We start from the raw sequence: 26,490 nt of genomic DNA, 5'->3' as shown, positions 1-26,490 counted from the left end.
TTATACCTTTAAATAGAACAAAACTTCACTTTAACATTCGGCTTGTCTCATCTTGCGATATCATAGTTCAAGATTGTGCGGAATATGGGTTATAATCAATGCGTGTACGCTGCAGAAGTGTGTTTTTGACAACTACCGACTATCCCCGTCGCCGTCGTGACCGTTATTTTTCAACCTTCGGCACACCAGGCGGCGTCTTTCCATCGTCATGGAACCCCTTGGCGCACCCATTGCATTTATCCTCGCCAAAGAAGACCTTGGCCGTGCACCCGCAGAAGCAGCCGCAAAGCTTGGGTGTAGTGCCTACTTGAGATTTCATGTCGTTGATCTCGCGGCATGAGAGCGTTCGCGAGCGTAATAAGTTGGCGCTGGGGTTGGGGCGCATGAGAGAAAGTTGACGAGCTTTGTAGGTGATGATGTGAAATTGTGCGTTATCGATAATGAGCAAGAGTCGCTCGACTGCTTAGCAAGTTATTTTATATACTTTTAAGCACCGTTTTGCGATTCACCGCCATGTGGACCGAGACATCGATCATGAGGTTGCCGCTCGGTGAATAGATGATGGATCAAATGTCGGCATTGACTCAGCCCGAAAGACAGCACCGAGACCTCGGATGGTAACCCGCACGAGAGACACATCGATTCACCCGAGACATACTCAAAAATTGATTCAAAAATTCGTTATTATTCCTCGGTAAACCGGGGAACAACCCCCAGTGAATCACCGAAACCATGTAAAATCATCAGAAGCGACAGTAAGTGCTGAGGTATCATCATAGCGCCACAACCCTAAAACCCCCCAGAAAAAGAAAGAATCTTTCAACTAGACATCATCGTGAAGAACAAGTAACTCATGCCAAAAACCCCCAATTACAAAAGCAGGGCACCAACGGCGGCGGCACCAATCAACCCAAGGCCCTTGGGCGAGACAACGCCCGCGGCGTTCGGGGTCTGCGTGGCGCTGCTGGAGCCGCCGTTGGTGGTGGTGGGGCTGCTGTTGCTGTTGCCGCTGCCGCTGCCGGACGACGTCGGCGAGGATCCACTGCCACCGGCGGCGCCGGGCGTGATGGTGGTCGTCAGCTGCGAAGAAGCAGTGGGCCGGGTGGCAGTGACGGAGGGGGTGGTTGAGGCGTAGGACGCGGTGGAGGTGTACGTCGTGCTGGCGAAGCCGCAGGTCCTCAGGATGTCGTTGATGTCTATGATGTTCGTGTGAGCAGTCACTCTCTAAGGTTCAAAGACAGTGAAGTAACTTACCATCGAGGTCGTCGCGGTCGGTGACGTTCTGGTCCATGCAGCTCGCGCAGAGGGCGGCGTAGGACGAGACGTTGATGCTGGAGTTGGTGCACACGCACTGCGCCTCGAGGCGGTCCTCGGTCAGGTCGTCGGTGACCTGGTCGTCGTCGACCTCGCAGGTGCGGCCGAGCTCGTAGATGGGGTTGCAGACGGCGCGGCACTGGCTGGGGATGTCGTCGCTGTCGAGCTGGAGGTCGGCCTGGACGAAGGCGGCGGCGACGAGGGAGAGGGCGACGTGGGAGAAGTGCATCTTGGCGGTGTTTGCTGGTGCTGTAAGACCTTTGGTGTGTGGATGTGTGGATGTGTGTAAGTGAGGCTTGCTTGAGACTATGAGACTGATGGTGATGAGAGTAAACGGCAAGCAAGGGGCGGGATGATGCTTGATATATAACCTTATCCAGATTCTCCTAGGAAGCCTTCTCGAAACACAAACACAGGGGGAGAGAAGAAAATCAAACAACACAAGCGGCAGAGCAATGTCTCGGGCAGCGACCGCCGCTCATCGTCACTTGGAGGCTTGGGTCTTGGTTGGTTTCTTGGCGTCGACGGTCTCCATCTTGGCCCATCCAGCGCCCTCCCACTCAAAATTGCAGCTATTCAAAAGTGGAGTTCCGATGAGCAAAGCCAAGAAACGCTCACAGATGCCCCAGCCTCAATCGACGACTCAGCATCCCGGCTGTGGTATACTAGGTAATGATTCTGTTGTACCGGTAGTTCTCGCTGCGTGAAAGTGAAACCCACCGTAGAGAGTGTTGTTATTCAGTAGAGAGTACAATTACCTAAGATAAACACTGCCTATGTGCTCCCGTCAACCTTGTTGGGCCATGTTGCGGATGCCCTGAATTTCGCGTTTCTTTTCAAGCTTGTTGCTGCCCACCCGAGAGCCCCGAATCCCCAGGAAAGCTTAATGCGATACACTGGACCCCCTGTTGTCCCCTTGCGGCAGCGATAGGCACTACTGACACAGAGTGGTCAGTATGTAGAGAACGGATACTGTCTTTTACAGTGCAGCATTCTGCGAAGGCCCAAAGAGGGAATGTGTCGCGTGCCTCAATCGGCAGCATTGTTTTCGCGGAGATGACCGGAACCTGAGCGCTCATGGCTGGGTAATGCCGGCTGGGTGCCGGACAGGACCCCGGAGGGCTGACAGGAGGCGCCAAGACATTTTACAAACTCTCTATTACAACGATACAAGATGGTCGAAAAATAGAATCGTTCCTCGCTGTCACTTGGTAGACGGCAATTGCCCAGATGCAGGAACACGCGTCCGCGACAATCGCATCGCCGTGAACGAACGGAAGACAGCAGAGCAGCTTCAGCAACCCATCATGAAGAAACATGTTTTGCGCCTGTCATCCAACCCAAAAAACTTAGGTTCGGCCCATCACTTGAGACGACAACCACTCGCCGCCGGCATATCCCCGCCAAGACTAGCAGAGCCACGACGAACACGCATCTCTCTCGCCGTGGCCCAATCTCACAGCGGCCTTAGTGTCCGCCACGCTCCGCCCGGAAAAAAATATCTGATTGTGAGCTGTCCATGTTTCACACTGTCCTCTTGGCGCATGGCCGCGGAGATGGAGCAAGCCCCAACATTCTCTCGACTCTTGTTCGCTGTGCTGCGGAAAGCTTGGGTAGGGTGCTTCCCTGCGCGAGGGGGTTGTACAGTGTGCCACCGGATGACGCCGGCCTACGGATGATCGACACCGCGTCCTGTCCCCGGGGCTTTTGGCAAATCAACGCAGCGGCTTGTTGCAGCGGATAGAGAATGTTCTTTCCAGGCGTTGCAATTGACTGGATTCTCCTGTTGCCCCTCCCCAAAACCACCCACAGCCTAGGGAGGCTGGAGAACAGCGTCGCAGCGGGGCGGGCAGGCGGACCTTTTTGTTGTGCCTCTTCTCCTCAGCTGGACTGGGTCTGTGAAGCTTGACAGGAGGTGCGGATGCTAAATTTAGGACCTTCAACATGCACTTCATGTCTTGGCACGCTGAAATTTGCACCAACATGTGGATTCCACTGCAAATAACACTCGACGAATTGACTTTCGGCAGGCAATGAAGAAGCTGCGACATTTCTTTATTTTTTTTGTCTTGCCATCTAGTGGAGAGTGAGAGGCGCGTGGAAACTTGTCCAAGTTCCAAAGAGCTTCATGAGTCTCGTCGATCGTGGTGCTGCAGGTCTGCTGATCTTCCCCGCCAGTCCACGCAACGCGCCAAGATGCTAGTCATCGCCTCGCCAGAAGGCTTTTCGTTGTACGCGCAATGTGACCTGCGGTCTATGATCTAGATCGTTGGCTCAGATTTCGAGTGAACTATTCTTAGCAAATTGACCGCTGTTTGGCTGTTTGACATTACTTTCAGCCTCGCGAACGTGGCTGTGACATCTTTCCCCTCGATAAATGGATCTTTAGAGCTTTTAATGATGGAAGATTCATTGGCTGTGACACAGAGAAAGCCGCAACTAGGAATCTGCTTTGATATTTGACTCGTGCACTTGTGGAGGTCACCTGTATTGCTGCCATATGTGAAGTACAATAACTGTTATTGGCCCAAATGGCTTCCTTGAATCAACTTAAACTACCAGGGTCCCCCGTTTACATGTACCAACTCAAATAAGTGACTTCAAAGTAGTGTATCTTATGCTGAGGTGCGTCGGACCGATGGCGTAAGTTGCTACGGATACAGAAAGGTGTTGAGCTACTGTCTCCAGGCACCCACGAACCCAGCAGGTACGACCACGACCAGTTTAAGGGTACCAGAAGAAAGCCCAGGCATCACCGGGCTCAAAATCGACGCCGGTATCCTGGGCGAAGTAGGTCGTTCCAAGCGTCCACAAGTGGGGGAGGACCGCAAACGCCGCGTGCTTGTTGGAAACTCCAGCAGTGGGCGCAGGAACACCTGACATATTGTTAGTCAAGGTGTTATAATCGAGCCATTAGAACGGGAGCATACCGGGGAAAGCAGCATCGACCATGATGTTGATGCGATTCTGGAGGTCAACCCAGGCCTGCATGATGTAGGCGTGACCACCGATGGTGATGGCCTGCGCAAAGGGGCGCGCGGCGGTGTGGAACTTGGGGTAGAAGTTGGCGCTGAAGCGCGCGTTGGGGGTGAGACGCGCGGGTCTCAAGCTCAGAGTCGCGCTTGTCCACGGCTTTCAGATGTGTTAGCGACGTTGCTGTGTAAAAGGAGAGGGTTGAGCTTACCGGCGGTATCATCGAAGTGGATAGTAATGCCAACAGACTCCTCGACGGCGTACTCGCGGGCGGGAACTACTTGATTCTCAGTGCTACTCCCTATATGTGATACTGCGAATCTGACTTACGAGACTGGACATCAGTGATCTCTCGGGCGTTGTTCTGGGTGCTGGGCTCCGTCGGGAGGGAAGCGGCGTGACCTCCGAGGAGAGCCACGATAGTGACGAGGGCTGAAGTAGGCTTCATGGTGGTAGGAAAGCGTGACTTTGGGTAGTAAACGATTGATTTGCTGCTGAGCTGTTGGGATGCTGTGGATGAAGAAAGAATGCTCAATGTTGTGGCCTTCATTGCGTCTTTATACAACCGAATCAACAACGATTTCACCCATACTTTTCGCAATATTGAGCCAAGTTATTCCGCATCCCCAGCAGCTCGATCGGCCGGCGGACACCTGAGTCGCTAGTCGCAAACTCAAGCTTTCTGTCATCATTTATCGTGCTTTAGGCAACCCGATTTTAAGCTTTACTGAGTTCCGCCAATCTTTCTGGAACGTCTGTGTGAAGTTCGTCCAGACTAGGAAACTTCCCATTTTGACGACGTAGAATCAGCCTCAATCATCGCGGGTGTCTCATCTCGGCCTCGTTACTAGTGGGAAAGCATCAGCTATCTGCTGCTCAATAGCAATATCAAGACGGATTTGAAAGAAGGACTTGTCCGAAGATGTTGGTCCGAGATGAAGGCTGGCGGTGCGATTGATGAAATAGGAAAGTCATCAGTTTTCATGAAACATGATGAACACACCTGGTTTCTCTATAAAGCCAAGACGGCCATCGAGCCTTCCTGTTGTGAACCACTGAATACAATGCACTTCATATTCTTCTTCTCGCTACTGAATAACCATCGTTCATCATTTACAATCTTAACCATGAAGCTCATTACATCAATCACTCTCGCCATCTTGTAAGACCACATCGCCGCAATAAAGTCTAAACAATCGCTAACAATTTTTGTTCTCAAAGGGCTCCCAGCGCTATCTCGGCTTACATGTGCAACTGCTTCAACAGAGAGAGACCCAACATTCAGGTCGCTCTGCAATTCTGCGAGCCGGGCTCTGATACGACTCGCTGCTGGGACAAGGCTACCAATAGCCAGGCGGTAAGTGACAACCATGCAGGCACCTTGAAATGGCCAAACTCTGACGCCTTGGATAGTGTATCTTGAACAAGCCCACCACCCAGGCGGACTGCGACGCCCATTACTCTCCCACAGGAGATTGGATTGCCAGTTGCCAGCACTGGACTGGTGGCTGCCCTAAGGGCATTACCCAGATGTGAGATGCCTCATTGATGACTTTCAACATCTCTGAGTAAGCATCATAGGAGGTGTGGAGGTAGAGATTGAGTTGCTAGGAACTGTGCTCATTATCTGTTTGAACATTGGCAAATAAAGATTGATACTTATTCATCGACCGAGGACTTCAGTCTGTAGAAGTGTGACAACCATTATGATCGCCGATCACCGTGGATGAGATGAAGTAGTCTTCCACGAGTATAGACAAAGAGTAGACTTTTGATACTACACCGCCTCATGCATGCCAAAGATTGGACATGATCTCGACGACTATGTCTATGAAGGGAAACCCCCACGCATGTTCACGTGAGCAAACTTTCCTGCGGCCGAGGACCGTCTCGGCCACCGATGAACCCCGAGAACCGCTGCGCAGTGCCTTGTTCCTGACTGCCCAGACACCAGCAAGGAAGATGGCTTCTCTGACTAGGAGGGCCGCCTACGTATTCTATAGGTCAATCAGCAGACGGGGCAAAGGTCATGTGGTGGGAGGAGGGGTGTTTGCGTCGGCCGGTGGCGACGGACACGCACAGGATGGTGCGGGATGCAGTGGCCGGGGTGGAACGCCGAGCCCGGCCTTCTGGGCCGTGATTTGCGGGTTTCGGCACCTTCAACAGCCCATGTGTACCCCTGTTCGGTGTCTGTACTACGGCAGATCGCGAGAACCCGCTCCTTGAGCGTATGTATTACTTCTCAGATTTGGAGAGAGCAAAGACGTACGGAGGAACAGATGACAACCCAAATTCAATGATTCGCTGGCTGATCTTGTGTAGTGGTAAATCAAAATCTCCCTTGAGCCCGGGCGCTGGAAAAAGCGTGGGGGTCGCAGTCCGGGGAAGTTAGGCTACTGTTGGCCGCTCACCGCATTGAACAAAGCACAGTCGTGCTAAGCTAAAGACTACTGAAACTAAAATCAACCAAATAACGTCGGAGTGGCATTGTTTTTGCCAATCATTTGGTCCAAACAAGCTTCGTTTGGTGGCTTGTCTTGTCTTGCTGACGGGCCTGAGCATTGGATGAATCCCGCGGCTCCGAAACGTCTTCTCCGGCCGGCGGTCAACCCGGTCATCTATTCGTGTCCTCAGCTACCAGAGTTTGGAGAGGATTGATCGTCTCAGGCGCTAACATGAAAAGTCCAGCTGAAAATAAGTTGTCCTATGTCTCTTGGAGAAGCCATTTGGTAAGATTGGTGCTCGACAAGCACCACTTACATCGGACTAGTTTGCTTGATGCCTGGGACAAGTATCCCCGAAAGTACCACAAGCCAGTTCTCTCACAGACGATCTCCCCCCCTCGTGATGTCGTACCATGCGCAAATCGCCATGCAATCAGCTCACCGCACACCTGGTACCCTTCCACACCATCCCGCTTGGACATCCATGAGCCATGCATCCAACCACTTGGTCGAATGCGGCAGGACAAGGCGTGGATGAGTAGCCACCCCCACGCCGCGGCGCTGCCGCCCAGCCGTGCGTTGCGCCAAGTTTGGCAAAGCCGCATGTCGAACATCATGGGATCCCTGGCCATGGCTTGCACCATTGTCTTTATTCCTTAAACAGGATTCTTGTGACCCCGGCTCTGAGTCTTGATTCGTCGCTGGCAGTCCCTATGTGCCCGTTGAAGACGTACCTCAACCAACGACACGCTTCACTTGCCGTACAACACCTTATGTCCGCTTGCTGCCCCCCTGAAGACTCGTCTTATACAGATTTCTCGACCATAAAGGCCGAATCCCTCAGACTTGTGTCTGTCTAGCTGAACTGTGGTTAGCAACCTCAAAGTCTTGTCCGCCCACGAAGCTCGTCCACCCAGAGAGAGACTGTCTCATCATCAACCTCACATCATACTCATCACGAGAATGTCAACAGAAACAATGACCACGCCCTCAACTATAACCTCATCCTATGGGGCGCCCAAGGCGCTGAGCGCCAGGCTTCCCGACGGCGTCTACGTGCCAACCCTGGCATTCTTTACTGACACCGAGGAGGTCGACACCAACACCCTCGAGCGCCACCTCGTCCGGCTCATCAACGCCGGTGTGGCAGGCATCGTGGTCCACGGTTCCAACGGCGAAGCTGTCCACCTCACACGCGAGGAGCGCAGCTCCATGATCCGCTGCGCAGCCGATATCATCCACCAAGAAGGCCACGACGTCAAGATCCCGCTCATCGCCGGCTGCGGCGCCCAATCTACCCGCGAGACCCTCCAGCTCTGCCAAGACGCCCACAAAAGCGGCGCAACCCATGCGCTTGCGCTACCGCCTAGCTACTACAGCACCCTCCTTGAGGACGACAAGATCGTCCAGCACTTCTACGAGGTCGCAGACGCGTCGCCGATCCCGCTGCTCATCTACAACTTCCCCGCTGCCGCCTCCGGCCGCGACCTGTCCTCAGACGCCATCGTCCGCATCGCGCAGCACCCCAACGTGGTCGGCATCAAGCTCACCTGCGGCAACACGGGCAAGCTCGCGCGCGTGGCGGACGACGCGCCGCAGGGGTTTTTCGTCGCGGGCGGCAGCGCGGACTTCATCCTGCAGGGTCAGGTCGTGGGCGCCAACGGGACGATCGCGGGGCTGGCCAACATCGCGCCGCGGGCGTGCGCGCGCGTCATGGAGCTCGCGGCGGACGGCCGGCTCGCCGAGGCGCGGCGGCTGCAGGCAGTCGTGGCGAAGGGGGACTGGGTGGCCATCCAGACGGGGTTTGTGGGTGTCAAGGCGGCGATCGGGCACTTTGAGCAGTATGGGGGCGCGCCTCGGAAGCCCTGCGTCAGGCCCTCGGCTGAGGAGGTGAAGGGGATTGCGGAGGGGCTGAGCGAGCTGCGAAGGGTTGAGGCGGAACTGGAGGAGGAGGCGGCGAGGGCGGATGCCGCGCGGTGATTGATGGGTTGGGTTTCTACGGCTGACGTATCTCATAGCGTCGGGTTTAGGGATTGCCGCGCGCGGGATGGCATGATGAGCGAGGGCTGTGAGAGAAAGGGAGGCGAAAAGTGACAGCTGAGATGTGGTAGATGAGAGGTTGTCTTTCATGGGAATGGTTGCATGGTGTGGAGATGGGTTGATGGATCTGATGGGCCATTGAAGAGGAGGGGGAATCCGGATTGGAGGGAGAACTGCTTGATTGCGACACGAAGGAGGGGTGCTTGGGCATCGGGCAACGGTGTGGTCAAGATCGTCATACCAGAGGTGACGGCAACAGTATGGAGGGTTGTTGAATGGACGGATTCTATGCGTTGTGTTCACGGCAAAAACACCTAGACCAGCTGGGCTGGCTTGCAATTTCTACGATTGGCTTAGGTATGAGTTTTCATGATGGCTGCTCTGGAGGAGGATAGGGAACTGAGTCCGACCATTAGCTTCATATTCAGGCTGGCTGAAGGTTGTTAAAATGGCGTGGAAAATGCATCTATCTTCTCATTACATTGGACCAACGCCAAGCATACCTTCAAACCTGTGAATGGATGACCGCCATCCGCCGGCCATGTCTAAGTACCCAAGCACTCGTGGATGGCTCGGTAGCCTTATTGAAGCTCTTGAGTGAATGGAAGTTCTTGAGAAAACAGCCACCAAGCCCCCCAAGTCGCCGGTCTCGCCGATGAACTGATGCGGCATCATTGTTGCCGTGTACTCACATACGTGATCATTAGGTAGTCTGTAATACCATAATCGCCAGTTGTAATGTGCTGGCTCCGAGGTCAAAGTACATCCCGCGCAGACTGGTTGAATGTTGGCTGCGTGGCTGCCTGGGCCGATCAGCGGCCAAAAGAGTAAGGCTGGACAGATCTGGTCACTGTGAATACATCTCTACATGCATTGTGGTTGAATTGCCACTTTGTCTAGATGAAATACCACGTCAGGGTCCGAGGAGGGATGATCACCAGTGGGATCTTTCTAGAAGATGACAGACATAGATATGCTCAACAGGGCACGTTTGTCCACAGAAGATCAGCAGCAATGGGCGTCGTGGCACACTGTCAAACCCCGGACCCCAGATGACGACCACTAAAGTCAAACCCCGGCGGTCGGAGGCCTGAAATATGGCATACTGGATGCAGGGCTCACTTATGCAGTGAGGAAAGTGTAGGAGACTTTTCATACCAATCCCAGGCTTTGCTTTACGTGGTGGAGGCCACACCACTACAGGCTGATCCGTTGACGTGGTATGGGCCTTGCGGTTGGCGCACCTATGAGCCCTGCAGCTTGGGGATCAAGACGTAAAGATCAACGGCTGTGAGGGATTGTGATCCCCCAAATGCACCCCGCATTCACTGCCCGGAGGATTTTGCCGTTTCCCAACAGGGCTCTAGAATAATGTAGTTCTTGGTCGGAAGCGACAGCATGTGAAAGTCCTGCATGAAAAGTCATTCAAATGACTATTGGATTCATGTTCTTTACAGCCGCCAATCAGGAGAATGTGAAGCCTTAACTGAGATCGAGTGATTTGCGCAGTCTGGCAAACAGCATTGTGAGCTGTTTACTGAGCTCTGTCTACTGTTCAGATAGTTTCGTTACAGACTTAAAGCCATGCTGCACGAAACTCGGACAGTAAGACATTACAAAATCGAATTCACCGAATGGAACTAATTTTCCCCCAAATGAAAGCCAAAACCAATTAGTTGTTATCTTACCCGGGTAAAGCAGATGTTGAAGGGTATAGCATACACGAGCTTCCGCCTGCTAGTAGCGCTCGTTTGCGGTTTGCTATGAAACTTCCAGCGCGTAACAAGGGTGACTAAGCGCTGTCAATGAGTACCCACCGAATTCATGCCGACCAACTCCTCACCTACTGACTAGTTTCCATGCACACGATGCCAGCCGTGTTGAGATGCCATTCGAGCCGGCAAAGAGAATATCGTGGGTTGAACTCCTGCTAACATCATTGGAATGAATCGCTGACACAACTTTAGTTGCAAGAGATGCCAGTACCGAAAGGTGGCCGAAGATCCTGGGATTGCTTCCAGGGGCCGATCTCGCTGACTTTTGCTAGTTGAAATGCTCCCGCACTGAGCCGTGCCAGAATTGCGTCACGGCAAAGCAGACATGCGAATACCGCGAAGTCGACCGTAAAAGACGGCCCGCTACGCATGAGTACGTTGTTAGTTTGGAGAATCGAGTCGCTTCACTGGAATCATTCATCCGCAGCCTCCAGACAGCGCCAGACAAGGAGCGCGACGAGATGTTGCGGACAGTCTCGTTTGGGGATCACTTGCAGGCTGGCGGCTCTCGCACAGTCGAGAATAGAAAGACAGCTCAACGCACACCAGAAGATGAAGGCCGACGCAGCACCGCACACCTCCAGGTCGACGTCGAGGGCTCACTAATCTATCACGGGGCGACAAGCATCTATCGAGCCAACGCGTATCGCCCAACGACCAGCAATACACTCGGTGCTTTCTCATCACAGTCGTCACCGAACCTCGTATCCGAGTCGACTTTCGAACATGTCGCAGAGCACTTCGGTATCAATCTTCAAGATGAACTGGTTTCGGACGCATTACTACAGTTCTTCAAGTGGCAGTACCCTCATTTCATGTTCATCTACCGTGAGGCATTCCTCAGGGACCATTTCGGGGAGAGATCCAACTGCAAATACTGGTCATCGGCATTACTTCTGTCTATATGTGCACTTGGAACGCTGATGTCACCAGATAAACGACACCGGCAAGCAAGCGAGCAATTCTTTTCCGCAGCTGAGAGTATTCTCATCGTCTCCGGCTTTACCAAACCATCGATTGTCACGGTACAAGGCTTTCTGTGCCTAGCGTTCTATGAGATAGGGAGAGGGAATCTCTCCAAGGGGTGGGGTTTCTCAGGTGAGCCCCGATATACCGCATCAGCCCGACCACTAGTGAGTTGACGTCACGTAGGAATTGCTTTCCGTATGGCACAAGATCTCGGCTTTCAGAGAGATCCAAAGCACTGGATTTCTCATGATTCGTCAATAGTCACGGAAGAAGACATGGAGATTCGTAGACGCATATTCTGGGGGTGCTACACGTCCGACAAACTTATCAGCTTGATTCTCGGGAGGCCGGTTTACCTATTCTATGACGATGCCGAGGTCGAAACGACCGAGAGACTTCCGTAAGACTTAACGACTGAGGGATGCGTATTGCAATACTAACATCGTTTAGAGACTTTCCAGAAATGGCGCCGTGGCTTCCCGCCGGCATTGCCGCCTACGACGGCCGCTTCGCGGACATCAGCCCACTACCGCTTGTACCTTGTTTCAAGGAGCAAATCCGCCTCTCCAAAATCATCGAGAAAATGTTATCGAAGCTGTTTTCGACGAAGTCAAACCTTGAGGGCCTTAGGAGGCAGGCATGTCTTGACAGTCTGAACTTTGAGCTATGCAGCTGGTATGAAGCCTTGCCAGAGTGCGCGAAATGGAACAGATGGGAACCTCCAAGCACTCCTTTGATTCCCAGTGTAGCTGCCCTCCAGTGAGTTCCCCTGCTTTCCAATAGCCATCCAATTGCATCGATCACTCACGCAATCCGCTTCAGTTTGCTGTTTCACAGTGTACGGATTGCTCTCAACTTTGATCACGCGGCATCGGGTCACAGCGGAGCCATGATCGACAACGCACGCAAAGACTGCGTCTCTTCCGCACAGAATATTACACATATTTCACGGAAATATCGGAGCCAATACGGACTGCTACACAGCCCGCTGATCATGATCTATGCGGTCATGCAAGCGGCTAGGACTCTGACATTGTTTGGTACGGCTGAGGAGGCACAGTACCTGGTTCATTCCTTGGATGAATGCTGTGCTGCTTGGGACTTGGCCGAGCAGGCTAGGAATAAGTTGACACAGATGTAAGACTGATAGGTTGCATTGGCTCACCAACACAGAGAATTTTGTTATCGTGAAAGAAGGATATTGCTATCCAAACCAATCCCAATCTATCCAGACGTTTCTTACATAGGAAGGCTTGACTCGACGCCCGTCTTTAGTACGCTAATAAGCTTCTGGACATCTGACGAGTTATTGTAGAAGCCAAATGACACTCTAATACCCAGACGGTACGGTGTAACAAGTACTCCATGATCCTTGAGCAGCTCCATCCACCGCGGGTCATGCAGATCGAGAATGTAGAGGTGAGGCGCGTGCTCCTTCCGGCTGGTAGGCCCGACAATCTTGATGCCAATATCCTTGCATCCTTCACGCAAAACATCTCCGAGGCCGTAGAGATGTTCTTGAACGCGCCTTGGCCCCATGGAGTCGAGGTAAAACGTCAGGAACGCCTTGGCAGTCACCGCAGCAACCAAGCTCAAGTTCAAGTGTTCGTACCTACGGGCCGTGGGGTGGTACACCAGAGGCTCGCTGGGAACCAGCAAGTCAGCGCGGACGTTGCTGACGGCCCCGTATCCGACAATCGGCGGCGTCGGGTCCATCTCCTTGATCACCGCCGGATCAACGTAGAACGCCGCGAAGCCAGTGGGGTTGTTGAGGCCCTTGTGCAGACTAAACGCCGCCGCGGAAACGCCCAAAGCTTTGACGTCGACTTCAGCGAAGCCAACCTGCTGCGTCAGGTCGGCGAGGACGTGGATGCCGCGGGGCCGGTAGGCCTTGCAGATGTCAGCGACGTCGTTCCACTGGCCGCTGTGGAACATGATGGAGCTGATTCCAATAGCGCGAGTGCGCTCGTCCACGTACGGAGCGAAAGTCGCCGCGTTAGCCGCAGTGACCTTACCGCTCCTCTCTGCCTCGGGTATCGTGGGCACCTGTCGGACTTCGAGGCCGGCGGTGCGCAAGGCCATCCAGCCGTACACATGGTTCGGGTGCTCCGAGTCGAGCACGACGACGTTGTCGCCGGGTGTGAACTTGAGACTGCGGGCGAAGGAGTTCAGGCCCTCGGTGGTGTCACGGGTGAAGGCGATGGAGGAGGGGTCGGCGTTGATGTAGCGGCCGACCAATTCGCGGGTCTCCTCGACGGCAGATTGCCATTGGGGCTTGGGGTGGGCGGAGTAGAGGCCCTCAGAAGAGAATTTGGTGATGGCACCGTGGATGATGAGGTTTGAGGGGGGTTGATAGGAGGCGTTGAGGTATGTGATCTTGTCGTCTGCTACCAAGGGCACCAGGGACCGGAAGGTAGAGAAGTCGGCCTCCGTTGAGGGGGTTTGGAGGGACTTGGCCAACACCGGAACATCATCCGTGTGGTTTTCAACTGCACTTGGAGACATGTTGAGGAAAATAGAAGAGAGATGAAGGGGGTTCTCTGCGATGTTTCGGGATCTGGTGTCTTCTGCTCAGTTGGTCTCCTACCCCGGGCTTCAATGTCGGCTTCATCTCTCCTTTATCAGTTTCGTGTCCTCCTATATCGGCGAAACTACACGCACTACTTCGGAAACCACGAAGTATCATCATGCAGATACCCCGCGCGTGATGTTTCGCCGTTCTGGCTTACGCAGGCAATGGAGGCTCAAGTCCGTTGTTGGTGATGTTGTATCATCCAGGGCGCGCCCAAGTCAGAAGTGGGTCGTATCTGGACTGATAGACGCTGATTTAGACACTTTTATCTAAGAGAAATGACTTGATACGCGCAGGATGATCAGACTAGCTTTAAATATTTCCCGGCTGCCACTGCATTCAACTAAATGCATCTGATGTTGTGACAGGGATATCCAGATCAACTGCGATACTGGAGACGGACTTCGACCTCCATTTGCGGGTCCGGGGTTGATAAGAACTCACTGCCCCGCATGTTGGCGCGCAGCTCGTCCCATGATGGGTGAGTCTTAGTCTCGTGGCCTATCTACACAGTGGAGACCGAGACTTCCCCGGATTTTGTCTCCGACGCGTTGGGCCATTGATCATTTCCTAGCTATCGACGTCTTTGGACCTCAAAACGAGATAAGCCAGATAGTATGAAAGTTCGCATCGACTCGACTCTGCATGGATTGTGTATAAGAACCATGGCCAGGGCATGACAGCGTCCAAGTCTTCAGACACTGTCTTTTCCGTGTCACGCTCTTTTTTCATCTTCTTTTTGGCATCTTCATCATGAGCTCAGACAACGTCGCCAAGTTTGGCAAGAGCGTGAATGATGCTGAGCGAGACCCGTCGAACCTGGAGACGACATTGTCCAATGCGGAAGGCTCCTCAGCGGAGACGGGCCAGCTGAAAAGGGAGTTCAAAGAGCGGCATGTCTCCATGATTGCGGTCGCTGGCGCCATCGGCACCGGCCTCATTATTGGCTCTGGAACCGGTCTCGTCAGGGGCGGGCCCGCAAGTCTGCTGATTGCGTATACCATCATTGGAGCCGTGGTCTTCTTCATCATGACGGCCGTTGGCGAAATGGCGACGATGCTGCCCTCTGACAAGGGATTTGCTGGGTACGCTACCCGGTTTGTTGATCCAGCTCTTGGGTAAGTCACCTCTGGTATAATATCTACCTGCGTTATGAACTGACTTTGATGCGCGATAGGTACGCAACGGGATGGAACTACTTTTTGAAATACGCCATCGTTCTACCGAACAACCTCACAGCGGCTGGCATCATCATTCAATACTGGCGACCCGATCTCAACGTTGCAATCTTCGTGACGACTTTCACTGTCGCAATCATTGCGGTAAATGTGGGTTCTTCTTGGTTTTGATCCTTCTTCGAAGCCAATCTGACATGAGCTTTAGGTCCTCCATGTGTCCTTCTTCGGCGAAGCGGAATTCTGGATGTCAACAGTCAAATTACTCGTTATAATCATGCTCGTCCTCACCTGCTTCATCATCTCAACGGGTGGTCAACCTTCCGGCGAAGTAATCGGCTTCAAATACTGGCACAACCCGGGCGCCTTCGGATCCTACCTCGTCGAAGGTCCCACAGGCCGCTTCCTCGGCTTCTGGGCGGCCATGGTCCAGGCCTGCTTCGCGTACACTGGCACCGAAGTAGTCGGCGTTGCTTTCGGCGAGGCTCCTAACCCGCGAAAGACTATTCGCAAGGCTGTCCGCCAGACGCTCTGGCGCATCGTCTTCTTCTACATCATCGGCGCCCTCGTGTTGGGCATGTCAGTCCCATATACCAACGACCTGCTCATCGGCGGCACGAAGAAGAGCACCGGCGCGGCTGCGAGTCCTTTCGTGATCGCGGTGCAGCTCGCCAACATTCCCGTCTTTCCTCACGTCGTCAACGGATGTCTACTCATCTTCGTCATCAGTGCGGCCAATTCGGATATCTACATCGGATCCCGCACCTTGTACGGACTTGCTCGGGACGGCCAGGCGCCTAGGATCTTCACCAAGACGACAGGAGCTGGAGTTCCCATCATTGGTGTTGCGGCCACGAGCGTCTTTGCCGCGCTTGCGTACATGAACGCGGCCAAGAGCTCGTCCCAAGTATTCGGATATCTCGTCAGCTTGGTGACTGTCTTCGGCACTTTGAACTGGGTCAGCGTTCTTGTCAGCTACATCCAGTTTACGAGGGGCATGCAGGCCCGGGGCATTCCCCGGGGTATCATGCCTTACCGAGGACCGCTGCAGCCCTATGGCTCTTATGCTGCTCTCCTCATAACGGTCCTCGTTGTCTTCTTCAATGGTACGTGAGCTCTCTCGACATGGAAAATGTGTATCAAGCTGACGCGAACCTGCCAGGATACAATGCCTTCATTCCGAAGTTTACTGTGTCCACTTTCATGACGTCTTACATCGGAATCGCCATATACGTTGTGAACATCATCAGCTACAAGCTGTACGCGAAAACCCAAAGGGTCGGTCTCGACACAATGGACCTGCACAGCAACAGGCTTGAGGATGATGGGGCCAAGTACCCGAGCACATTAGAAAAGGCTGCTTCGTGGGTGATGCAAGTCACAAAGCGGTAACGAAATATGAAGGAGCTATATGTAAATATTGTGATATTAAAGGACTTTTCTGTCAATTACATCGGGAATCATCGCATCGAGTGGTATCATTATGCGCTTCTGAATACACGCTCCCCCTAACCAAAATTGACGATTCAAGCCTGAGACCGAGGCGCTCGGGTATCCATAACGTGGACATTTGTCTCGACTCAATAATCGAGTTGATGTCCGGCTCTTTTGCTTGCATCCATCCTCAGTCTCCAAACTTTGCCTAGGTTCATGTCTAGGCAACCGTCTTCTCGCCCTTCACGGCAACACCCTCGGACGGGATATCGCTGTCGTGGGCGTTTTCAACACTCTCGCCCTTCTTGAGACCGAGCTGGCGCGTGTCGTAGCCGTTGGCCTCCAGGTAGGCGCGGAAGCGGGCGTCTTCGAGGGCAATGGTGTCTTGGCCGATGTGGGGCAAGCAGAAGAGGGCGAGGGCAGCAGACAGGACGCAGAGAGACGAGGAGACCCAGAAGGGGTACTGCGCAGTGGCGACGGCATTGTCACCGGCAGCGGCTTGGATGTAGGGGAAGACTGTTGCCCATGTCAGTACAAATATTAAAGACCATGTTCTTCAAAACGACTCACCCCAAGTGCCCACGAAGGCGCCGATCTTGCCAATAGCAGCGGCAATGCCGTAGTACTTGCCTGTTCAGCTGTCAGTATGTCTTGATCAAGTACTTGCGCCGCCCTTGCTCGGGGACCACTTACCGCGAATGCCAGTTGCGCAGGTCTTGGCTGCTAGGAGACCGATGTTGTTACCGGGGCCGAACTCTCCAAGAGCGAGGAACACGCCGTAGACGACGACGAATCCACCGACCATGCCGGGCTGCGACAGGTTGAAGTAGTCACCAGCCATGATGAAACCCACGATGGCCTGGAGGAAGACGCCCAAAGCGAGGGCGTATCGGGGGCCGAGCCAGTCTGAGGCAGGAGCACCGAGCATGGTGCCGGGGATGTAAAACAGGTTGATCACAGTGTTCCAGCCGAAGACGGTCGTAAGCGGAGCCGTGTCGCCGTAGATGTTGCTCAGAATGGTGGAAGAGTAGATGCCAAAAGAGTAGGCAGAGAACTAAACTACTGTCAGCTCGAGACCACCTGCTCACGCGCACCGCTGTTTACTCACATCGTAGATGAACCAGATCAAGCTAACAACAAACAGGCGCCAGCCGTAGAAGCGGAGGGAGAGGAGGTACGGCGTCTTGGCGTGGCGCATCGAGTTCTTCTGGAACTCCTCGTTCTCCTTGACGAAGATGCGGAGGACGAACAGGAAGATGGGGAACACCACACCGATGCCCAAGCTGGTGCGCCAGATGGTGCTGTAGTGGCCGTTGTGGCATGCTGCCGCGACGACGTACGGGACGAATGCGCCGATGACGAAACCCCAGTCAATCATCGAGTTCGTAAACAGGATGAAGAACATGTTGCGCTTGCCGGACTTGAGCTCTCCAGTCGACTCAGCGGCACCGACACTGCCAGCCGGGTACTCGCCTCCAATACCGATTCCGACCTACCGAGCGCATGTTAGACGGGGTTTGCGAAGGTCGCCAAGGGTCGCAGCTGCGATGCGCGAGAACTTACGAAGAATCGCCACGCTGCCAGGATGTTGAACATGCCTATGTCGTCGCCCTTGTAATACGACCCGGCAGCGAGCGCAGTGAAGACGACGAGGATGATCGTGGAGACGAGCAGCGAGTTCGTGCGCGACCAGTGGTCAGCAAGCCAGCCGAACGCGAGCTGTCCGACGACTGTGCCGGCGAAGGCAATGTCGCCGACGTACTTTTTCGCGTTCGAGTTCTTGTACAGATCGCCATACTGCAGCGCGAGAATCGTCGTCACGGAGCCAATGACCTATCGCATCCAAACGGCGTCAATTACATTGTCCCAATCACTCACGAAGTATGCGCGGCATGTGCGCGACAGGGTGAAGTGCTCACGTTGTTAATGTAGCCGTCGGAAAACAGACCGGCGCCGCATGCGATGACGGGGACGATCGCCTCACGGAATGGTTTGCGCGGGGTGGTGTCCTGGTCGACGACCTCCTGCGCCCTGAGCTCGGACTCGGAGGGCTCCTTTTTCAGGAAACCCAGCATTATGTCGACAGGACGATTCTCGGCGCGATTGGCGTTTCGAGGAAGGTCGACAGTGAAGCAGTCCTCTGTTCGTCGCTGGCGAGATCACCGGCGATCAAGGCAAGACAAGCAGCAGTTTGGGGCACAGACAAGATGACGAGGTCGCCTGAACCGGGGGCGAGTCAAAAGAAGAAGGACAGGCGCCGAACACGAAGCGGGACTTCTAAATACCTTATATATCGGACGATCACAAGCCCATTGGAAGAAACACAGCCAAAAAAGTTCGATCTACGCAGCTGTCGGGTGCGACGCTAGAGCCAACGTGCATGCTGCATGCCTCTCCCCACCAACGAGGTATCCTTCACCATCCAAAAGAGCTCCATCCCGAAAGGCGAAGGGTGTTTCCCCCGACGAGACGGGGCCGCTCGCGGCCGGCGGCCCTATGAGAAGCGGGAAAGCCGCGCGTGGCCCTTGTTCCCCCGCTGCAACATTATCGATGGGGTCACCGAACGGGTGGCTTACACCGATACCACGGGGCCTTACGAGTGGTTCGCTTTGCGAAATGGGGACTCCACAGCTGGGTTCTGTTCGAGTCGTGTTGGTGCTTCTGCGCCGGTTGGTGATAAGCCCGGAAATGCGGCATGAGGGGGGTGGTGTTCCGGTCTTGGTCGACTCTTGGGCAGACAGGAAGACGGGGGCAGGATGCGATAGGATCAACTTTGGTGCGGGTACACGTGTAGAACGTTAGTCCTTCTCTGTCATGCGACCTGATTGTGCAGTAGTTCAATGGTCCCTCTCCTTTGGAGCTGACTTTGGATGCATGCTCTGAGTGGTGTCCAATGGAAAATGTTTCTCCAATAGAGACAGCTCTTCTGAAAACAAATGACGTTGGAAGCATACCTGAGAACCAGGCTAAGCTTTTTAGTGCATTTCTGGGCAGGGCGCGCCGCCCCGGGAGCCTTTGCTCGGCGCGGGCTTCGAGTCGTGCAGGGCTGGTGTACAAGGTACAAACACCACTCAACCGAGGATAAGTCGAGTGCAGGGGCCTGAAGCTCATGGAAGATTCCCGTCACATCGGACAGTCTTGGCGATTGCTCAATCGTTATCTGACCTCGGTGAACTAGACAGAAGGATTGTGTCGAGTTCTGTTCGGTCGTAATCTTGGGGGACAGAAACAATGCTTTGAACCCAACTGCTTGTTTTTACAGAGGGCCACAAACAATAATAAGTACCTGGATGAACCATCATGTGCAAGTCACGCATTCCCTTGCCTAACCCAGCGACCGCAACAGACGCAAGGCAGCGGCTGAAGTGTAACCTACCCTGCAGGATCGGCAGGGACGGCATTCTGAGTTTTTCAAGTCGCAGTCTCTGTGAAATTATAGGACCAATGAAAGTTTTTGAAAACTTCACAATGCCAGACAATCCCATCATCCATGTTGATGTCGTCCGATGACCTGGTTCACCCACGTCGACCTGTGGAGCAGCCGAACGAGCTAGATCGCCGGGGAGGCGCACCCGGGCGGGTGTCATCAGGTCTTGCGGCTCAAAATCCTGCATGGGAGCACGTGGGAATGAATTGAGATGTGCCATATGGAGTAGAATGGATTGCGTGAGCTGTGTGTTCGTTCCGTGAGTTTGCATCACCGGGCCGGGGTTGTCGGGGCCAATGAGCGGCCGTCCGTAGCCCACGTGGGCGCCGATGTGGACTCTTTGGCCCGAGAGGTTCGGCCTTCGATTCCGGCTCGCAGTTTGCCAGGATAAACACAATTTTTGGTGCTGTGGCGTAAACCTCCACATATTGGAAATGGCTGGGCTCAAAGGTAGAAAATTGACTGACGACTGTAATATGTATCCATGGGAACTTACACAATGTGCCATAGCGCTGCAGTCAGAGGAGGGGGGTTCATAATCCATTCTACGTCGTCTTTTGCCGGACATCTTCGGTGACAGACGCCCAGAGTGAACCCGAGCCATGGGCTTGGAAATATATGGGGTTGAGCGTGGATGAGCGAGCCCTTGCCTTGGATAATATTCTCGTTGTCTTGGCTTTGTAAGAATTGTTGATGTGATTCCATTGCAGGAGGCCGGTGTTATGAGCGGCGTGTGAGTTTACTACAGATTTATTCCAAACATTGAAAACATCATACAACTGGCTGAACTAGCTTATCTTATGTTGAAGGTGACTTACCGGTGAAGACCAGACGCCAGAGAAGGACAGGCAACGCGAAGTGTCAATTGCATACCTCTCAGAGGGCGGCTCTGATGCATACGAGCTCGCCAAAACGTGCTGCTAGACATGTCTTTGTCTACTTACGAAGGCAAAATCATTCTCTAGCTTAAATCATTGGTGGTGAGCTTCCATTCACACAGGAATCTTCGAAAGAGTGTTAGCCCAGTTAGTACATGTGCCCTTCCAATACCTCGTCCGCGTCCAAGTCCTCAATGTTAGGCACCTCTCTTTCCCGATATCTACAATACCACTCAAGCAACTCCGGGATCGTATCAAAAGTTTTGCAGTCGTCCGGGCCATAAGCCATGTACCGCCAGGCCCATGGCTCAACCTCTCCGTCGGGCCGGTTTCTTCGGCAGTAAACTATGTAGAAGAAGCTCTCAACGCCATGCCCGGATTCCCATCCAGCAGCAACTTCCCAACAGCCGTCGACTGCCAGCTCGTGAGGTTTCTTGACCGTAGCATTGATCGAATGATCCGTCTCAGCGCCCGCCCCGGTCCAGAACATGGCCTGATACGTCCACTTGGTCTCTCCCATCCCGGGGCCAGTCAATGCACCCACGTACTCCGCGAGAATGCGAAGCTCAGTAGGGGCGGTGATGCTATCGCGAACTTCTTCGAGACATTTTGTCTTCAGAGCGCTTTCTAGACGGGAGAAATACAGCTCTCGCTCATCGCTGGTCGGAATAGACCACCCGCACCCGTCAAGATCGCAAAGAGGTGCGAGTTCATCGAACTTCGTGAGTGTATCCTCTGGACGCGATATCAAGGCCCGGGCATCATTACGACCCAGAACGCTCGCAAAACAGTCTATCCTCATGTCCTCGGCGACATCCCCCCAATCTTCCGGGTCGAGCTCAGCCTGCGTAGCAACTTGCACTAGACATTCTGGATCAGTCTAACTTCACGAAGACTGTCCTCGATGTCCACTCACCGTAAACTTCAAGGGCACGGCGATTGCGTTCAGCCATATGTGTACGATACGCATCAACAGCAGCCTTGATCTCCTCGCGCGTTGAGTGCATTTTCGCGACCACGTACTTGAAAGCAGTCTACACTGGCCAAGGGGCACGAAAACCAAAACGAAAGGAATAATTATGGTGAGATATGTCTGATGTTGGCGCCGCAAATTCAGGCGACGTCAGATGCGCCTGGCGGAAATTGGCTGATCTGATGAGGGGAATGCAATTATTTGAGACCAGCGTCGATAAATTAATTTGATTTTGAGAGGGGCTCCGTTTCGTTTTCCTGCATAAAGCGGATATTGTAAATGCAACATAAGGGGCAAACCAACTGACTGCGGGTGTCCTGGTGGTCGGGGTTTACGTTTAAAAGATGGCGTTGGTAATTGTTTATCTTCCTAGTAACTCCACACACCGCAGACAGACATGTCAAGTTTCTCTAAATCGCATGATAGGGAAGGCGGTATCGCTCGTGTGTGGACACCTCGCAGCTTCACCGCCAACACTGGTATTTTGATGCCAACATCAAGGTTGTCGAGGGAATATCTAGTTGATGCTTCATCCGAGATGAAGTATCCTACCTCGTGACGACTTGAGCTCGAATATACGCTTTTAACTAGATAGGTGTTAAGAGAAGTCCCGAAGTGGCTGTATAGCAGGGAGGAGGTACTACCTACCTTCTCATTTGTACCCCACCACTACCGCTCGGGAGACCGCCTATTTTTCCTGTGCTATGTCGACTACTTTTCCTATAGCTATTCTACTTTATCGTCGTACTTCAATATTCGTCGTCGCTTCAATAGTCGTTATCCCTTCTATTATCGTCGTCGTTTTCGCCGTCGTCTTCGTCGTCGTCTTCGTCGCTGCTACTATCGTCTCGGACAGGAGTGATGAAGTACATAGGAAATATAGCCGCGTAGACACAGGAAAAATAGGCGGTCTCCCGCTCGGAGGCGACTTACATCGAATTCAGAGCATTCACACAGGGGTCATGGTCGTCCGCCGGCTCACTGCGATTTCAACCCCAGAGGACATGGATGTGTCTTCGTGCACCATGGTTTGTATCGTGCTTAGCTGGCAGTTTGACAAGTGAACATACATCATGTGGTATGAGGCATACAACCAACAGCTTACCTTGGCATTTGTGGGTTATTGTGCTGACATGCAGCATTTTCTGCACACCCCTGCAAGATGAAAGGACCGAGCGTGAGACTGCATGATGAATTTGTGGCATCACTGCGATTTTAACCCCCCCAGGGACAATCAAAAACAAACCTGTCGTCACGTGGCGCTGCAAACTAGCATGCAAAGAGATGCATTGTAAGCAAGGAGTACCTTATTCTACTGATGTGAGAAAGATGCGATGGGTAGACGCCCACAGGAACTACTCATGTGCGCAGGGCGGATCAAATGTGACTCCAAACTGATTAGGTTGCGTTAAATTTTAGGAAGATATTCCATGACAATCGCCCATTTTTCGACGTGATTAGATATCAGGTGCGACGTGATTCCTATGATTTCTGGTTTTAATCAAGGTTGTCTCCGAGAGTAGCCAGAGTAACAGGATTAAGAATAGAATATAGTTCAATACATCAAGTTAGGCGGCAAACTGCGAAGAAGGAAACTTAGAAGGGAAGAAACATACAGTACATCAACTATTGCCCGCCAGAGATTCCGGCGGGTATGTATCTCATCATGGCACTCTCACCTCATAATAATTCAAAACTTACACGCGCATTCTCGGGGAGCCTGGTAACACGTGGAGATGCGCCCAACCCCAGTCAAGCACTAGTTGGCATTCGCAAATTCAAATTCCAGACCCAACAGATTGGTTAGCTTTTACACTGCAATCTTAAATCCGACCAAGGAAGCCAGCGAATACATTCATTTGCCACCATACACTAATACACTTGCATACTACTGGCTCTCATCAAAATTGATGGTTGGAGCCTGATTGGGTGTGAACTAATGTGTAACCCGACAGTCCGGTTCCCAACTTCACTGCAACTTTAACCCCTCCAGAGGGAGTCAATACGTATTCCATTCATCCATTTAATACCATGCAGTAGTGAGCCAAGATATGCACTGCCAGCACAGCAACGGCATCCTATTGGCCTTGACCAAAGCTGGTGTGACTGACGCCCAGTTGCGCGCGCACTTTATGGGTACCTTCACTGCAAATCTTTGGGAGTACCTTCACAGACAGCAATCTTAACCCACCCTAAAGGGATCGATGCCTGTGTCCATGTTACTAACACCTCCAAGACAAGGGTTGTACCGCAGCGTGACCACCACCTAACGTCCGTCAACTATTCCGGGTACCTACTTAGACTAACTTATCCCTTGACACAATTCACAGTTAGGGTGAGTAATGATATTGATACAAAATGCATAGAATCAACTTAAGGAGAGGCATGATGAATCAAAACCCAGCGAGGCCGATTCCACCCATCTCATCGCGAGCCTAGAGTCTTTATTAAACCAACACTATGAGAAGTATGCACTCTTTCCCACTTTTAGCACAGTCATTCACTTCAGTGCAGTTGTCATTGTCACCAGAGCTAAAAGAAAAGTCGCTTCATAAATATCACCTCGACCATCATCATCATTCACTATATCCCCGGGAATCCCAGCCAAGAGCTCCTCAAGACATCCCATCAATTCTCAATTTGAAGAAACCTTAGATGATTCCCTGGTGTCTGAGCCACATTCAACCACAAATATCCTCGGCAGGAAGTTTAGTTTAAACCTCCGCAGCATCAAAGTTGCGAATCAAATCATAATAAAACCTCAAAATCTCCATGTGCGCAGAAATCTGGATCCTCTCATCAATCGTATGCGCATTCACCGTCGCACCATTGCGGATGGGCACGAAGCGGTACACGTTAGGGGTAAGATCTACACAAGCACCATATGTCAGCAAACTCTCCTCGCAGCTCAAAACCTCGGCGATCCTCCAAACCAAGATTAGAAGAAACAAGGCAAGAAGTCAAACTTACTCAGATAATGTCTCGTGTCAGTGTTTCCCGTCATCAGCTCCCCAACCGGCACAACCTTGCCCTCATCAAACGCAAACGAGCTCTGCAGCGTTCCCGAGAACAAATCCCAGATCGGGCCCTTGGTTGGCGACACCGGCGCCACGAGCGTCTTCTGCGAGGAGCTCAGGACCAAGGTGCCGTTGTAGTCAACCTCGTACTTAACCTCCACACCACCATTCTCCAGACCGACATCCCCCGCGAGATCTCTCTTCTTTGTAGCAGCGTACTTCTCATACCCCTCGTCGCCCTCGAACGCCACAACCTTGACGCCGTACTTCTCCGCGATCCCGGAAATGTACGAGACGACGTTGTGCTGGATCTCAGGGATGCTGTTCTGCGGCGCGACGCGGTAGTTCACGCCGACCTTGACAACCTCCGGCATGGCGTTGATCTTCTGCCCGGCCTGGAAGTAGTCCACGCTCTGCGAGGTCTGCAGGCGGTAGTGCGTCGGGCGGTCAATCTCGACCAACGTCTCCGCGAGCGCCTGTAGATCGCCCTCTTGCAGGAGCTTCGTGATCTCGGGCTGCGCGTCGGGGGAGTACCGCGCCTGGCAGACCATGTGCTCGTACAGCGGCGACTTCGTCGTCAGCTGCGGCGAGTACGGGTGCGCCTCGAGCGCGACGACCATCTCCGAGACGATGCCGATGCCCGTGTGTGGGAAGGGGACCGAGGAGTGGCCGCCGGTGACGTGCAGCTCGAGCCAGATGTCGACGTGGCCCTTCTCCATGACGGCGGGGAGGGCGTAGAGTGTCTTGGAGTCGAGCTGCTGCAGGCCCATGCCGCCCTCGTCGAGGATCAGCGCCATGCTGTTGTTGCCCCATTTCTGCTCGAGGTGCTTGGCGATGTGACCCGCGCCGCGCTGGCCGGAGCACTCTTCGTCGAAGCCCGAGGCGAGGATGATTGTGCGCTTAGGGACCCAGTCCGGGTTCTCAAGGAGGGTTTCGAGCGCCGAGAGGAGGGCCGTGAAGGAGTTCTTGTCGTCTGAGACGCCACGGCCCCACATCCACTCACCGTCAAAGTGCGCGGCGAACGGGGGATAGGTCCATGTCGAGGCGTCGGCGACGGGGACGACGTCCTGGTGGGCGGCGAGGAGGAGAGGCTTGAGGTCAGGAGAGGAGCCCGGGATGGTGTAGACGAGGCCGAAGGTGTTTACTTTGACAAGTTCGGAGCGCGCGTGGACCGCTGGGTAGGTCTTGCGCATGACATCGTGGAGTTCGTAGAACACTTTCCAGCGCGGGTCGGTGTCAAAGTCGCCGAGATCGTCGTAGCAGATTGACGGGACGCGGACGAGGGCTGCATGGCGGGAGACTTGCTTGAGGATGGCGGCTTCGGAGGTGAAGAGCTCCTTTGCGGAAGGAAGACCGTCGGAGGGGGAGATCGGGGGCGGGAGATCGCAAGTGAAGGGGGAAGCTGAGGGGCTGGTGAGAGGATGTTGGTCAGAGGAGGCGACGACGGCCGCTGCCGCAGATAAGATGTTGATGAGGGTGTTGGAGCGCATCGTGAAGCT

The 26,490-nt window shown here is 53.5% G+C and overlaps 10 protein-coding genes across 10 annotated transcripts; 4 read left to right on the top strand and 6 right to left on the bottom strand.

Moving 5' to 3' along the window:
- Nucleotides 1-870: 870 nt before the first annotated feature.
- On the bottom strand, nt 871-1,543 carry CGCA056_v000201 (Protein CAP22; the record flags this gene model as incomplete). Its single annotated transcript, XM_037315462.1, has 2 exons — nt 871-1,196; nt 1,255-1,543. The coding sequence occupies 2 exons, from the start codon at nt 1,541-1,543 to the stop codon at nt 871-873; spliced, it is 615 nt and encodes a 204-aa protein (XP_037184782.1).
- A 2,495-nt stretch (nt 1,544-4,038) lies between these two features.
- CGCA056_v000200 (uncharacterized protein) lies at nt 4,039-4,735 on the bottom strand (the record flags this gene model as incomplete). The annotated part of the gene is made up of 4 exons (XM_037315461.1): nt 4,039-4,190; nt 4,245-4,446; nt 4,533-4,564; nt 4,618-4,735. 4 exons carry the CDS (start codon nt 4,733-4,735, stop codon nt 4,039-4,041), a joined length of 504 nt encoding a protein of 167 aa, XP_037184783.1.
- Nucleotides 4,736-5,414: 679 nt separating this feature from the next.
- CGCA056_v000199 (uncharacterized protein) lies at nt 5,415-5,823 on the top strand (the record flags this gene model as incomplete). Its single annotated transcript, XM_037315460.1, has 3 exons — nt 5,415-5,449; nt 5,509-5,644; nt 5,701-5,823. The coding sequence occupies 3 exons, from the start codon at nt 5,415-5,417 to the stop codon at nt 5,821-5,823; spliced, it is 294 nt and encodes a 97-aa protein (XP_037185568.1).
- Nucleotides 5,824-7,709: 1,886 nt separating this feature from the next.
- On the top strand, nt 7,710-8,711 carry CGCA056_v000198 (putative 4-hydroxy-2-oxoglutarate aldolase; the record flags this gene model as incomplete). The annotated part of the gene is made up of 1 exon (XM_037315459.1): nt 7,710-8,711. One exon carries the CDS (start codon nt 7,710-7,712, stop codon nt 8,709-8,711), a length of 1,002 nt encoding a protein of 333 aa, XP_037185569.1.
- A 1,945-nt stretch (nt 8,712-10,656) lies between these two features.
- CGCA056_v000197 (putative transcriptional regulatory protein) lies at nt 10,657-12,656 on the top strand (the record flags this gene model as incomplete). The annotated part of the gene is made up of 6 exons (XM_037315458.1): nt 10,657-10,685; nt 10,739-10,763; nt 10,819-11,644; nt 11,699-11,915; nt 11,966-12,274; nt 12,338-12,656. The coding sequence occupies 6 exons, from the start codon at nt 10,657-10,659 to the stop codon at nt 12,654-12,656; spliced, it is 1,725 nt and encodes a 574-aa protein (XP_037185562.1).
- A 98-nt stretch (nt 12,657-12,754) lies between these two features.
- On the bottom strand, nt 12,755-14,020 carry CGCA056_v000196 (putative aminotransferase; the record flags this gene model as incomplete). Its single annotated transcript, XM_037315457.1, has 1 exon — nt 12,755-14,020. One exon carries the CDS (start codon nt 14,018-14,020, stop codon nt 12,755-12,757), a length of 1,266 nt encoding a protein of 421 aa, XP_037185563.1.
- Nucleotides 14,021-14,840: 820 nt separating this feature from the next.
- On the top strand, nt 14,841-16,654 carry CGCA056_v000195 (putative amino-acid permease; the record flags this gene model as incomplete). The annotated part of the gene is made up of 4 exons (XM_037315456.1): nt 14,841-15,205; nt 15,265-15,415; nt 15,471-16,368; nt 16,425-16,654. 4 exons carry the CDS (start codon nt 14,841-14,843, stop codon nt 16,652-16,654), a joined length of 1,644 nt encoding a protein of 547 aa, XP_037185560.1.
- Nucleotides 16,655-16,916: 262 nt separating this feature from the next.
- On the bottom strand, nt 16,917-18,771 carry GIT2 (Glycerophosphodiester transporter GIT2; the record flags this gene model as incomplete). Its single annotated transcript, XM_037315455.1, has 6 exons — nt 16,917-17,212; nt 17,267-17,326; nt 17,390-17,750; nt 17,805-18,188; nt 18,260-18,529; nt 18,616-18,771. 6 exons carry the CDS (start codon nt 18,769-18,771, stop codon nt 16,917-16,919), a joined length of 1,527 nt encoding a protein of 508 aa, XP_037185561.1.
- A 2,378-nt stretch (nt 18,772-21,149) lies between these two features.
- Nucleotides 21,150-22,008, bottom strand: CGCA056_v000193 (uncharacterized protein; the record flags this gene model as incomplete). Its single annotated transcript, XM_037315454.1, has 2 exons — nt 21,150-21,862; nt 21,918-22,008. The coding sequence occupies 2 exons, from the start codon at nt 22,006-22,008 to the stop codon at nt 21,150-21,152; spliced, it is 804 nt and encodes a 267-aa protein (XP_037185566.1).
- A 2,680-nt stretch (nt 22,009-24,688) lies between these two features.
- On the bottom strand, nt 24,689-26,481 carry CGCA056_v000192 (putative carboxypeptidase; the record flags this gene model as incomplete). The annotated part of the gene is made up of 2 exons (XM_037315453.1): nt 24,689-24,843; nt 24,945-26,481. The coding sequence occupies 2 exons, from the start codon at nt 26,479-26,481 to the stop codon at nt 24,689-24,691; spliced, it is 1,692 nt and encodes a 563-aa protein (XP_037185567.1).
- Nucleotides 26,482-26,490: the final 9 nt, after the last annotated feature.

Source organism: Colletotrichum aenigma (assembly GCF_013390185.1).
Source record: "Colletotrichum aenigma strain Cg56 chromosome Unknown KSG_Cg56_contig01, whole genome shotgun sequence".
Taxonomy (NCBI): Eukaryota; Fungi; Ascomycota; class Sordariomycetes; order Glomerellales; family Glomerellaceae; genus Colletotrichum; species Colletotrichum aenigma.
Note: the sequence above shows the minus strand (reverse complement) of the source record. Positions and strands in the feature narration are given on the sequence as shown.